Below are 14031 nucleotides of genomic sequence, written 5' to 3' on the forward strand. Positions count from 1 at the left end.
AAAAGCACAGCAGGCACATTAAAGTTCCACCATGATCATATATTATATATACAGTTCATACATTCATTTCCTGTAACCACCTCCTTCTGATCAGGGTCGCAGTGAGTCTGGAGCCTAGCGGGAACGACGGCACTCGTACAGTCAGACCCCAGACCCCAGGACTGTGTAGTAGAACCCCATTAGAGTCAAACTGAGATGATTCATATATCTCTTTGTATCTATATATTTGTGTTTCAACGCGAGAGATCATTTGACAACTCCTGCTAATCATTTAATAAAGAACGAACCAAATGAAAACCTCAGATCTCTTAATCAGACGCGGGTTTTTTAATGACAGCGACAGTGTTGAATGTTGTACCTGTAACGAACAAAACAAAGACTCACCGAACAGGTGTTGTTGATGTTGTTGTTTCTGCAGAGGTCAGGTTCCCTACACTGGTCTTTGCCTTGCCTGATAACACCAAGTCACAGGACTGACCAGAGCTGAGAGTCCACTCGAGAGTGACAATCGCAATGAATGAGACGCCAAACACTAGACAAATGAAAAGGCTGTTCAGTGGTTCATGTAATTTGTTTACATGGCCGTGCAGTAATTGGTAACGCTGCAGCAAGTGGAGGCTACTCACACACTCTGGCGAAGGAGGATAACGAAAGACAATGCAGGGGAGTGAGTGCAGAAGAGTTAGGGGGTCAGTATTCATAGCAGCACTTCATTTTTAATGCTGCATGGCATTGAGAAGAGCCCAGGTGATCCATCAACTCCACCGATGATGTACACTCGTATTGTCCCTGTAGAACACGCTCCTAACATCGACGTTTCTGTTCCAATTCTAGTAAACATTACAGCTGCCGCATTACTGCGAAACCAAACGTCTCCAGGCAAACTTCAGTGTGTATTAAAAAAATACTAAATCACCAAAGTAGTTTCCAGCCATTCTTTTATTGACGCTGTAAGAAGTCCAAGGAAGTCTTGTTGCAGAACAGGTGACAAACTCAGGTCAAATAAATTAAATAAAAAAGGCTAGAGAGGGGATTCGGAAGTACCAATGTTTCACTTTAGGTTGCTGAGTTAGTGAATAACAGTTTTGGCGTTATGAAATCAAAAGGCAAAAGGAAACGCTGCACATGTTTAACATAGAAGAATACTAAAATATCACTGACGATATGCTCCGGATGAACATCTTATTACAAGTAAAAAGAGCTGGTTCACCATGACACGGCATAAATAACGAGCCCGATCTACGCTAGATTAAGGATGGTGTCAATAAGGTTTTTTTCTTAGTTAGTGTCCAAGCAAAGAATTTAAAATACATATATTACAACATGCAAATGATTATGTATAAATAATATCAAATCAAAAATACAAAGTAAAAGGTCATCAGGCTTGAAACAAAACCCAGTGTAAACACACAACGGATTAGTGACCGACTATCACCATCGGGCCAACTGGGTTTTACCAAATGAAGAAATGTGTCTGTATACAGGGCTATGGTTTAATTAACGGTTTCTACTAGACACTACACACCTCCCACTCATTTGCGTCACAGAGATATTGCAATGTTTCAGCCAACAATCAACATAAGCTATTAGAGAGAAGCCACTTCTTAGGCAGTGAGCCTAATTAGAGTCATTATAAACTTATTATTTATTCGTCTGTGTACGGTTTGGGGAAGAGACAACAAAACATTGAAGCTGCACCCATGTGTGTTCTTTCATAGCAGCTATTTTTAAAAACTGCCACTCAGTCTAATGAGGAATTGTAGCATATTAGCTTGATCTTTCACAAAGCAGAACATATTTCGTGTTATAATTAATGTGTACATATGGGAACATCTGTTACAAATCTGTTTACAAAATATCAGGGGCCGAGTTAAGCTAAGCTTTATTACATTTGCTGCATTTAGCTGAAAATCGAATTCAGAGCAACATCCAATTCCAATCGCAAAGCTAGGCACCTGAAGTATTAGGAGTCTTGCCCAGTGACTCTTGCTGAATGACCCTGGATGAAGTCGCCAGTGGTGCACACTTTGCCACACCACCCACTATTTAATTTACAACAAACTGCCAGTTGTGTGAAATATGAGGAGTCCATTTGCTTACTTTTCAAATAAAGAATAAGAATGATACTCTGTAAGAAACTGAAATGAATGCCTTTGTAACGAAATGAAAGGACACTCTCCCCACTGCCACTAAGAAGGTGGATATGGAAATCAGAATTTGAGCTGTAAATATTGCTTATAATCTTAAATACCCAACCATCTCTAAAGCAGGTTAGATGTGCAGCCACAGATACGTTTCCTAATCAAACGCCATGTACAGCAGAGCAGCTTAGTGGCAAAAGCGAAACGGCTGCTAGGAAAGAACACATTTTTGGGCAGAGCTGGGGTTGGTCAATTACAGATGAGCCTGTCAGCGCAGGTTTTTGTTATACATACAGGAATGGCTAAGCTGCAGACGAAGCGAGATACACAGGAAATATCGGTCAGATTCTTGGTCTTAAAAGAGTACACGGTTGAGCTCAGCTCAAACAATAGTGTCAACAACATTCTTCATTTAACATGTACAAGTGGAATGACATAACATCCGAGTCTTTCTGAGCCTGTGGGCTAGAAACAGCTTAAAACAGGCCGAACTGGATTGGACCACAATGTGGCAGAAGGAAACAGAGAGAGGGAAAAGAGGGGTGCTGGTTAACACCAGGGAGGCCATGGGATGCATTCACAGCTGTGCTCTGAGCAGACGTGCGAAATGCTCAGACAATTATCAGCGCAATTACAAGCACTCGCATGTCGCCAAAAAACTCAGTTTAATTTGTTGACATAATGAACTTAGCCAAACTCATCCCTCTTAATGAGCTCTACTTCATCCTCCACCTCCACTGCGGCACAAAGCAGCATTTCTCTCCTCGCCAGGAGACTACTACAATTGTGTGGAACCAATAAATTACTGTGTCTTTTGCATGTTCATATTTACACGAGTCAAACATATGAACAAATGATAATAATAATTTAAAAAAAAAAGAGAAACAGAAGCAGACATACAGGACACGTACAGGCAAAAAGCTGCTGGGACAGGGAGGAAGCTGGTAGTGACCACAGTCTTTGTTGGGTGGAGAACTGGAGGAAGCCCCTTCAAATTTATGCAGAAAAAAGGACGTCACGTAGCTAAGAACACGAGACGAAGCCGTCCTAAACCTGGATATTGTCAGGGATTTTGTCCCACAGGGCTGCACTACTTCTCCCAGCTGGATGGATCAGGGACGCAAAGCCGTGCGGGGCAGGGGGCAAGCGATCGTCCAGTTCTCGTAGCGTCAAACCAAAACAAGACAGGGTGTTGTTACAGTGTAAATACATTCAGTAGTACAGGACTTGCGAATGGACACACTCCGCCTCTTCCTCCAGGTCTGTGGGAGGTCTGAGTCAGTCACCCAGTTTGTGTATTGAGAAGGTGCAGCATTCTCTCTTCAGCCATGGAACGATGAGCTAGTGGAAGAAGAGTTTTGACCGAGAGGCTGGGAGCCGTGGTCGGTTCTAGCCCATGGCCTTTGGACTTCCGGTAGGGCCAGAGTCTTTACTCAAACGCACAATCTCCTGAGACAACATCTCCAGATCCTGCAGGGGAACAAAGCAAGAAGCAAGCAGTGAGCCTCTTCCATTTACATTCTTCTAGAATGATCTCCTATTAGCCTCGTTCTTATTCACACCGTTAATCGTAAGCTCTCTCATATTCACAGTTCCAAAGTGTTCTCCAAATTCCCACGTTCCTGACATGTTTCCCTTTCATTCCTACACTTCCAGAATGCCTACTTTCAGCTTTGTTTTTGGGGATTACTTTTGATATTGCACGAACGGGCATTTCAAAAATCAATGCTGTTGACTTGCAACCTTTAGATCGATACGTCATGAGGCACTGATTCATTTCACACCACCTGCGCTGTGTCCATCAACAGCGTTCTAATCATCTGTGCTCATAACAAGCCATTTCAATTCCAAACAAAAAGCCAGAGAGAAGAGAGGGATGTTGAGCAAAACAGGAACAGAAAGTCTTCTCTCTTGCCCACACACAGGTGACCGAGTGTCATCAGGCAGTTAAATTTGAGTTTAGTGAAAACCTGTACCTCCATCCCTTTCTCTCTGTAACACACACACACACTCACAAACACAAACACACACTGGGTTCTATACCCAAATACACAGGCAATGTTCCATCTGCCATGTGCTCACTCTAAAGCCATCAAATATTAAGTGGGCTGTTTGTTTCTGGGCTGGCGGCCCCAACTGGCAGCAAATATGCATGAGGCCACTGCTGCTGGAGCTGCTCTTTTAGCCGGGGCGGAGCATTCCAGCAATGAAGTTCACCTCAGCAGGTGGCGGCCATTTTCCTCTGGCTCTGTGTTCTACTAGAGCTGTGCACTGACTGCCTCTGGGTAAAAATGTGAGGGGGATAGAGTTAGATTGAGAGAGAGAGAGAGAGAGAGAGAGAGAGAACAAAAGATATTAAAGTGAGAAGTGTGTGAAAGACAGAACGACAGAAGGTGTGATTAGGGGCGGGGAGTAAGATTCCTCATTGGCATGCAATGTTGGTTGCTGCTAATTTGTAATGAATCAGATTATGCATATTTTAAACTCTCAGACTGGTCTTTTTTAGTAGGACACAATTAGACAGAGAAAAAGACTGATGGAGAGCGAGAAGAATTGGCAGGATTCTGGAGGACTGGTCTTTGGCAGCAGCTTTCCTTTCATCTCAAACAGTTCCCGCTTCCCTTAATGAGCTCAACCTCGCCTGCCACAGGGCAGTGGCAACTACTGAACAGCAGCCAGCACAGCCGTCATCTCACCACATCACAGGCTGCGATTTCACCCTCCACACTCCAGATATAACCAGGGCAAACCAGCCGAAGGACAAAAACCTCACCGTCTAGAACCAAATATGTGGGGTTCACTGCAGTGGTTCCTAGCGAAGAAGAGAAGCACTGCGATCTTACTATGCTGTAGTCTAGCCAATCAGCGGCTCAGCAGATAAGCCCCTCCACCAGTGCACGTCTAAATGCTGCCGAGTGACCCTGATGTCCTTTAGGGGAAACTTTCTCAGTCCTCTCCTCCTTCAGTTTCTCCTTCATCTTCTTCTGCTTCTACTTCAGTGCTATTTCCTTCTGCCAAGGTTAAAGTAGGGTGTTTGTGTAACCTACAACTCCCTCTGGGCACCAACAACGCCTACACACCACTCTGCCAAGGATCCAGACCGTCTCCGAGCCTCGCACGGCCAGAAAGGAAGGAAGGAGAGAGAGAGAGTGAGAGAGAGGGAAAAAAAACAACACCCCCTCAGTGTGGACAAGCAGCTTATTCACGACCACGTTTTCCAACACACACAAAAACGACAAAGGCATATGTATCTCAGCAAACGTGCATACAGTGAGCACACCTACGCAACAAGTATAAATACATGCAAATCCATATTAACACACACAGGCAGTAATTGCATAAACAACTTTGTATATCTACGTTTTTCTTTATTTTTTTTTTAATCAGACTTTCTGTGCGCTGCAGTTAAAATGGCACACGCAGCGCCCATGTTAGAGGTTAATTGTCATTAGTGGATCTGTGTGATGGTGTAATCCCATCAAATGCATCGCCCGGCAGGCCACCCGGGGTGTTGTTTCTATTCCTGTGCCCCGAACCGTTTCATCATTCAAAAACACACCCACCCGTTGGCTCCCGATGAATAAGCCCCCTTCGGTGGAGTCTCAGGGCTGCGTGACAGTGAGCCGCCTCCACACACACACACACACACACACGCACACGCACACACACGCGGCCCAACACACTGTTCGAATCCGCACTGTCACACAGTCCTCCTCCAACATGCTTAGAGCTTATGCAGCTTATTAGGCAGCAGTAGGAATCCATGGACTCCTGTCGGCTGAGCTTCAGTTCTCTTTACCCACCTGAAGCCACTGTCACCTAATATGCATCAGCTCTTAACGCACCAGCCATCAACCTGATCTCAATCGACCGCATCTGGACCTCTGTAGATTCATGGATCTTACTCAAAATATAAGGCAATGATCAGGTGCCGAATTCAACATGTAAGTGTATAATGTAAATCTGAATCTACAACATGAAACGCTCCAAAAATGTCTGAAAAGACCAAACAGTTCTGGTTACTTTTACGGATGGAACCTGTGAAAATACAGTGATGATTTATCAACCATTTTCTCTAGTGTTAAGTTAGTAAATTAGGTAATGCTTTAGAATAAGACTACAACATATAAAGGTTTAGAAATGGGTTACAATCTGTTTATTTATTGCTTTAGTGAACACATAAAAAGTCATTAATACTTAATAATTAACACACCGTTAAAACTCAGATCTGAGACCCTCAGCTTCAGCCTACATTTATTAATAAGTTTAATCACCAGGTTTATCCACCATTAATTAACCAACGATAGATGATTAATGTCTTTTAAAACATTGATGATGATGGTAAAGTGTGTACCTCAACATATGAAAAGAAAAAAATTCACATCTCATCCTGATGTACAGTAATCCCTCGCTACTTCACGGTTCATCTTTCGCGAGTTTTTTCAAGGGGTCTTATGACCGCTATATCGTGAATGTTGAGGGAAAATCTAGGAAAAACGTAAGTATTTCTTACGTACAGTACGTGTTGTTCACGTCCACATCCGAGTGAAATTTACTGATGCTAAATCACAGTTTAGGAATGACTCTATTAAAGAAACTGGTAGCATATCACATGTAGTTCCAGCTGAAAAACATTACAGAACGACTGTTTAATGCAAAGTGTGGGTTGTTAACAGTAACAGGGAGGGTTTTAAAAGTCTGAATACTCGATAAATACATTAAAAAAAAATATCTGTCCTCTACTTCGCGGAAATTCATTTTTCGTGGGGGGTGTGTTCCAAAACCATCGAGGGATCACTGTATTTATTAAGTTACCTGCCACTTTCAGTATTTTTCAGACAAAACAGAGGACACTGTTGGTATCTGTGATATGAATTATTATTAATAATAATTGTTAAGGTGTTTACAACCTAATTAGTAACATGTAGTCTTACTTTAAAGTGGTGCTGTAAATTCAGCTACTTCTAAGAGCTTTCTTTGCTGAAAAAGTCATGAACAGCACTTCCAGCCTCTATTAGATGATTAGTTAACGCACACTGCCTATGATTATGAGTGTGTTCAGTGTCAGCTGGTACCTTCTGTAGGTGCATGTTCTTGGTCAGTTGCTCTTCCAGCATGTTCTGCAGCTTTTTGTTCATCTCCCGCAGGTTCTCATCTCCAGGCTTGACCAGATCTCTTAGCACTGAACTGAGACCACCTCTCTCTGCCTGGTGACCAGCATGGGCTGCTGACACCCCTCCATCTGAAAGAAAAAGAGAACAACCCGACTAATAAAATACTGAGCAACTGGATAAGGCTGAATATAATGGACAAACTGCTAGCTTAGCAACACCACTGCTACATTTTACAAAATGTGATAAAGTATTAATAAGTTCATCAGAAGACCCGACTTCTCTTAAACTGTTTGTTTAGAAGGCTCATCTGCATATTGCAGCCTATTTTTATCTCAGTATTTTAAAGGCCATATATAGTGTAATAACTAAACAATACATTGCATTACAGCGCATTTAACACAATGCCCCCCCCCCCAACCCATGGGAAGATCTCAGCAAAACGCAGGGGTTTTAAGAAAAGACAATTTTTCCCATCTCGGAAACTTTGCAAACATTAACAGAGTACAACTAAGGAAATCAGTTTCCTCAGTCAAATGGACCTGAAACTAATTAACAAGCTAATAATTTCAGCCCAGCACTGCTGACCAAAGCCAAAGTCAGTGTAAACCAAATTATCAAACAAAGCAGATCACTGGGGCAATGTTACCAAATCAAGTATCTAATGAGAATGCTACTGGACCCTAAAAAGGAATAATGGATTTCATTTTTAATCCCTTAAAGGTGCTCTACTCAATTCTGGACAACGACTGTAGGTATTTGAGCAAAAATACAACAGCAACAGTATAAACAATGAACTTTTCATTGTGCAGTCAGACCGGCGAGCTAGAGAACCGTGAGGAAATATACCATGAGCTTTGTACGGGATCGAAATCATAAAATCATATAAAGTACCTTTAAATATTTAATATATAAATCAGATAAATGGTCTTTACATAGTGTGGCTTCTGGACCACAGTTTGCCTATCGCAAAGGCAAATATTCAGCTAGTGTTCTCCCCGTGTCCGCGTGGGTTTCCTCCGGGTGACTGTCTGTGAGGAGTGTGGCGTGTTCTCCCTGTGTCCGCGTGGGTTTCCTCTGGGTGACTGTCTGTGAGGAGTGTGGCGTGTTCTCCCTGTGTCCGCGTGGGTTTCCTCCGGGTGACTGTCTGTGAGGAGTGTGGCGTGTTCTCCCTGTGTCTGTGTGGGTTTCCTCCGGGTGACTGTCTGTGAGGAGTGTGGCGTTTTCTCCCTGTGTCTGTGTGGGTTTCCTCCGGGTGACTGTCTGTGAGGAGTGTGGCGTTTTCTCCCTGTGTCCGCGTGGGTTTCCTCCGGGTGACTGTCTGTGAGGAGTGTGGTGTGTTCTCCCTGTGTCTGTGTGGGTTTCCTCCGGGTGCTCCGGTTTCCTCCCACAGTCCAAAAACACACATTGGTAGGTGGATTGGCGACTCAAAAGTGTCCGTGTGTGTGTGTGTGTGTTGCCCTGTGAAGGACTGGCTCCCCCTCCAGGGTGTATCCCTGCCTTGCGCCCAATGATTCCAGGTAGGCTCTGGACCCACCTGCTACCCTGAATTGGATAAGGGTTACAGATAATGAATGAATGAATGAATGAATGAATGAATGAAATATTCAGCTAATACTAACACACAGACATCTAATTTGGAAGAAAACTGGACACGAGACAGATCTTGACGTGTACATTTTCCTTTGAAAACATTCAGCACACTTGATTTGTTTATGTGGAGGAGTAGAAAAAGAAACAATTACCGTGACTCCAGAGATAGAGACAATGAAGCTGCACCAATAAGATGAGCGTGCACAATGTACTGCAGGAAATACCGAAGTGAATTGAAAGATGTTTACGAGAAAGGAGTACAGCCAGAAAGAACGGGCGAGAGAAAGATAATTGTAATACACAAATGGCCTTCTTAATGTAAATGATTTGAAAAAGAGCACCATCCCAAAACAAACATGAATAAAGATGCTTCTACAAATGTGTTCTCCAGTGTATGAATACAAAACAGCCCATACCAGGGAAGCATTAGTGTGTGAGATAAGGAGAGTCAGAGAAGAGAAAGGATATTAAGCTCCACTTTTCCCTCACCTCCAACCCAGCAACACCGTCACATCGGCCCCACATCAATAAACAATTCAGCATCAATTATAACCCAGAGAACCGGGAGAGACAGGAGGGGCATAATAAAGAATAAAGGGGAAGATCAAGGAAAACAGCAGAGGACTGAAAGCAATAAAAGACAAAAGAATAAATGAAAAAAAGAAAATATCCAAATTAAAAGACAGAAAGGGGGACGGTGAGAGAGAACACAGGAGGGAAAATAGACACAAGAAAGAAAGTTAAGAAAAAGATAAAGAAACAGAGACAATAAAGCTTTAAAGAAAACAAAGGAAAGATGAAACAAACAAAAGGGCAGAAAGAATAAAAGACAAAAAAAAACAGGGGGGAAAAACACCAGCAGTCAATTAAATGAGTAAAGTAACGATGAACTGAGAGGGCAGCTCGCTGACTGGAGTTCAGAGTCTGATGGACTGCGGGAGAGCAGCAGAGCAGAGGCCAGGGGTTTAGACTGTAACTGGAAGAAGTGGCTTGTTAAAAAATGAAAGGCGGGTTCGTAGGCGATGATGTCCGGAAGACAGCTCGTGTGTTAATGAGCTAAACGATACAGCGCGGACACTCCTTTAACAACAGGAGAGCACAGGACCGCCGGAGCTCCAGGTGAAGCACGGATGCTGCGGTGCAGTTTTACTGAAGGAAGCTGGAGAAGAGAGCGGAGGAGCGCCTGCCAAGCGTGTCAAGGGCAAATGCTATCAGTTCGATCGGGCTGCGTCTCTCTCGAATATCACTCTATCTGGTTGAGTGGAGAGATTCAAGGTCAGCTCACAACACCGGGACTGCGACGATCACTGCAACACGGCGGTGGTAGCAGACTGACTGCAGTGGCCACATCAATGCCATAACATGCATTTCCTTTATGCTTAGAGATCTAAATGAAGTGTTACCGACAGATCCATTATCCAGGTGACCAGGAATTCTTTAAATAAAGTCAAATTTCCTTAAAAAAAAAAAAAAAAACTGCAGGTCAGTGTCAGAACTCAAGATTATCATTATCAGTATTGGAAATTAATAATCGATAACGTCATCTCCAGCTGCAAAGCCAATAGCCTTTCTAAAGGATGTTTGCAAAGACAATCAATCAATAAAATTATATTTATATAGCGCTTTTCACAACAGAAAATTGTCGTGAAGCAGATTTAAAGATCCAGGTCCAAGCCTCTTCTAAGCAAGCCAAGGGCGACAGTGGCAAGTAAAACCGTTCCTCAGTTCACAAGGAAGAAACCTTGGAAGGAACCAAGACTCATTAGAGGGAACCCATTGTTCTCTGGTTGTCACTGGACACCACAACAAAGAACAAAAACAGGCCAAAATAGTGAATTGAGAAAGCTAAACGAGTTATAGGTAAAATCTGTTAAGATGTATGAGGAAGCAGGAAGTGATTCTCTGGGAGAGTAAAAGCCAGTGCAGAGGCCAGTTGGGCATCGTTGGATGGCTAAAGATTATGATGTAGGTCAGACGAGGCCAAGATCTTGTACAAGATGCATAGGGGTGAGGGCTAGACCAGGGCACAACACCAAGGAGAGCAACAGGAGAAGGAGTGAAGTGTACGTGATGGGTGATAAGGCATGAGAAGTGCAGTAAGACACTGCAGACCTAAGCCATTTACAGATCTATAAGCCTAGGGTAATATTTTATAGTCAATGAAGAATCTTATGGGTAGCCAGCGTAAGGATTGAGAGAACTGGGGTCAAATTTTCTAGCTCCAGTAAGCACCCTCACTCCATTTGGAAGTAAGTCAAGCTTGTATAACACTTTGTACACCGTTAGAAAATTATCACTGTGGTCGTACCAAAAGGTACATATTTGTACAATATTGTATTAGAAATGGTTTTAAAATTGTGTTGATTTCATACGCCCCATTTCATCTACAGGACTTGTGTTAAATCAATAGTGTCACTCTCTAGTGTGGTGAATTTCTAATGCAATCTAAATGTAAAGTGAACTTGTTAATGTTGTAGCTATTATTTCAACAAATGTAGAGTTTCATAGATTTCCTCCGGGAGCCAAAGCCATTCCTTCCGTCACTGCTATAAGTCACCGTTATCAAATTCAAAAGCTAACCGGCAAAAGATGTACGGTAAATCAGGCTGAATTCTACACAAAGACTCTGGCTTAACCACCTACAAAAGCTTACCTGTATCACAAATGTATCCCACAGGTGAAGATAAATGTTTGTGATTTCATCTGAGCTTAAGGAACTTGCCCTAGAATAGCATTTATTAAAAAAAACCATTCAAGATCCTGTATGAGACTAGCACTGAGGTTTAAGGAGGAACTGCACTCTTTACACTGAAAGCTTGCATCAGGGAGATATTACATAGTAAGGGACAAGTCATTGTTAATGGAGACATTAACCCCAGCCAGAGGCGTGCTCAACCTTTGAGTGTGTGGCTTTCGGCATCTGACATTTCGCTCACCCGCGAAGGGTGACGGTAAACAGCATGAGAATCTAGATCCGCCCTCTTTGCTCTCGGTTACGATGCTAGCAGGGGGGTGAGCCTTGGCAGCTCTCTGAGACTTTTAAAAAGAAGCAGTGAGGAAGGTGCCAGATGACTCTGAGGTGAATGGATATGAATGCAGAGACGCCTGATGCCTTTTGTGGAATTACATGTAGAGGTTATATGTAAAATATTCTATCAAGGACTTTCGGCTACCACGCGTTTTATATGCATTGTGCACAGCCAAGAGCAGGATTAAAAGCAGGAAACACAATGCTGCTCACAAATGAGTGCAGGGAATAAGAAGGAAACAAATACATACATTTATTTATTTATTTCTATCTTCAGTGGCTTTAAACCTGAGATATGTTTCAAATTGATACAAGGAATGGGTCTTTCAAATTCAATGGTCACAAAAAGGTGATTTTCTTAATGTCACAGGCAAAAACATGACTGAAATTATGAATACTACTGCAAATTACACCACAGTGTAATGATCAAGAGGTGGGCAGACACTTTTGAAATCATATTTGAGTGGTAATTTAATTTCATTCATTCATTCATCTGTAAGCGCTTATCCAGTTCAGGGTCGCGGTGGGTCCAGAGCCTACCTGGAATCATTGGGCGCAAGGCAGGAATACACCCTGGAGGGGGCGCCAGTCCTTCACAGGGCAACACACACTCACACACCTACGGACACTTTTGAGTCGCCAATCCACCTACCAACGTGTGTTTTTGGACTGTGGGAGGAAACCGGAGCACCCGGAGGAAACCCACGCAGACACAGGGAAAACACACCAACTCCTCACAGGGTAATTTAATTTAATTTCTTAAATTTAAAACTTTAAAAAAAAAATTGCGTAAGGGTAGTGTGTCTTAATTCTTGTTGGGACAGAAGGGTAGAGTGAAGTGTCAGGGCAACATGGCACTTTAAGCAGAAATGTTACAGAGGCACACTACAAAAAAGGTTAATGAAGGCCTTGTGAATCACTGGCAAGACACTGCCCAAGCAAACAAAACGTTCATGTAGTTTGATTGTATAAAAAAAAAAAGTATCCAGTTCCAAGATATATTCTGATGCTGGATATTACTGCAATATTTAAGGTGGAACTGGAAGTTTCTAAGGAAAATCTGCCAAATTAAAATCTGAATCAGCTTCATAACACAGAAAAGTAAGGAGTGAGTGGTCATCTACTAGTTTTGAATGCTTCTGAAGTCATACGATGCCCTAAATTTAAACTCCAGCAGCGAGATTGCCACACTGTACCACACCTATGATATCACTGCAGACTGGCGGAGCTGCTAAAGATGTATCAGGCTCTTGAAGGGTTCTCCCATTTCGTTAGGTAAGATTTTAGCAACACAATTCCAAGAGACAAGATGATACTTAAAAACATTGGGTACTGGAACCTCGTGTGATTAAACACTCCTGCTGACTCCACTATACTCTTTGTTGCCCTGATTAAATAACACGTTGGCATACCACCCACTGAGAATACCAGTAGGAGGAGGGGTAGAATCAGACATGCTTAAATGTTATGATTATTTGCTGAAATAGGTAAAAGAGGCAGATTTATAAAATATATAAACGCGTGTATATTTCAGTGTATGATTTCCACTCAAACAACCACACGGGCCACAACCGAACAGAATATATTCAGCTTTGGGCCATAAGGCCAGAGAGGTCATCCAACTGAAGCAACACTTGCTACATCAACGTCAGCGGTAATGACAGCATCGATGGGAAAATGCCACACCTGCCTGTAACTAGTAATTCTTACATATTGATCAGCAACATTAATTCTAATTTGCTGCAGCATGGAGGCAGAGCTCTATTGAAAAGCTTTGATGAATCCACAAAGCAGATTTACAGAGAGGACTCCCTCCTCTAATGGGTGGAAAATGCTGCGGGGATGGGTTTCAGAGGCGTGGACCAGCGCCAGAATCACTCTTCCGCTTAGTGCCCTGCCTCCGGCCAGCGGGAGGACGTTAAACGAAGAAGCCAGTCTACTCAGAGGCACCAGATGAAGGAGGAGACGCTGATGTCATCAAGCTCCCAGCTCAGGGGATCCCCGACCACAAGCCTGGCTGGAGAACCGCTGTGATTTTTTGAGGACGGAGCGAACACTAAAGAAAAGTAGCAAAGTTTCAAATTTAAAGTTTGTCCACCTTTGAATTTCCAGGGGAGGTATATTATAAGACAGGATCTCTCATTTAGCGAACACAACA

General features: G+C 42.9%; 1 protein-coding gene across 3 annotated transcripts in view; it reads right to left on the reverse strand.

The window, feature by feature from the left end:
- Window positions 1-932: 932 nt before the first annotated feature.
- gripap1 (GRIP1 associated protein 1) overlaps window positions 933-14031 on the reverse strand; it is a 58334-nt gene continuing 45235 nt past the window's right edge. For all 3 annotated transcript variants that reach the window (XM_066644100.1, XM_066644099.1, XM_066644097.1), the window contains 2 exons: window positions 7217-7383; window positions 933-3611 (listed from right to left, as the gene is read on the reverse strand). In XM_066644100.1, coding sequence (XP_066500197.1) covers window positions 3531-3611; window positions 7217-7383 — 248 coding nt within the window. In that variant the 3' untranslated portion in view covers window positions 933-3530. The remainder of the gene's footprint in view (window positions 3612-7216; window positions 7384-14031) is intronic.

The sequence above is a fragment of the Hoplias malabaricus genome, chromosome 14 (genome assembly GCF_029633855.1).
Source record: "Hoplias malabaricus isolate fHopMal1 chromosome 14, fHopMal1.hap1, whole genome shotgun sequence".
Taxonomy (NCBI): domain Eukaryota; kingdom Metazoa; phylum Chordata; class Actinopteri; order Characiformes; family Erythrinidae; genus Hoplias; species Hoplias malabaricus.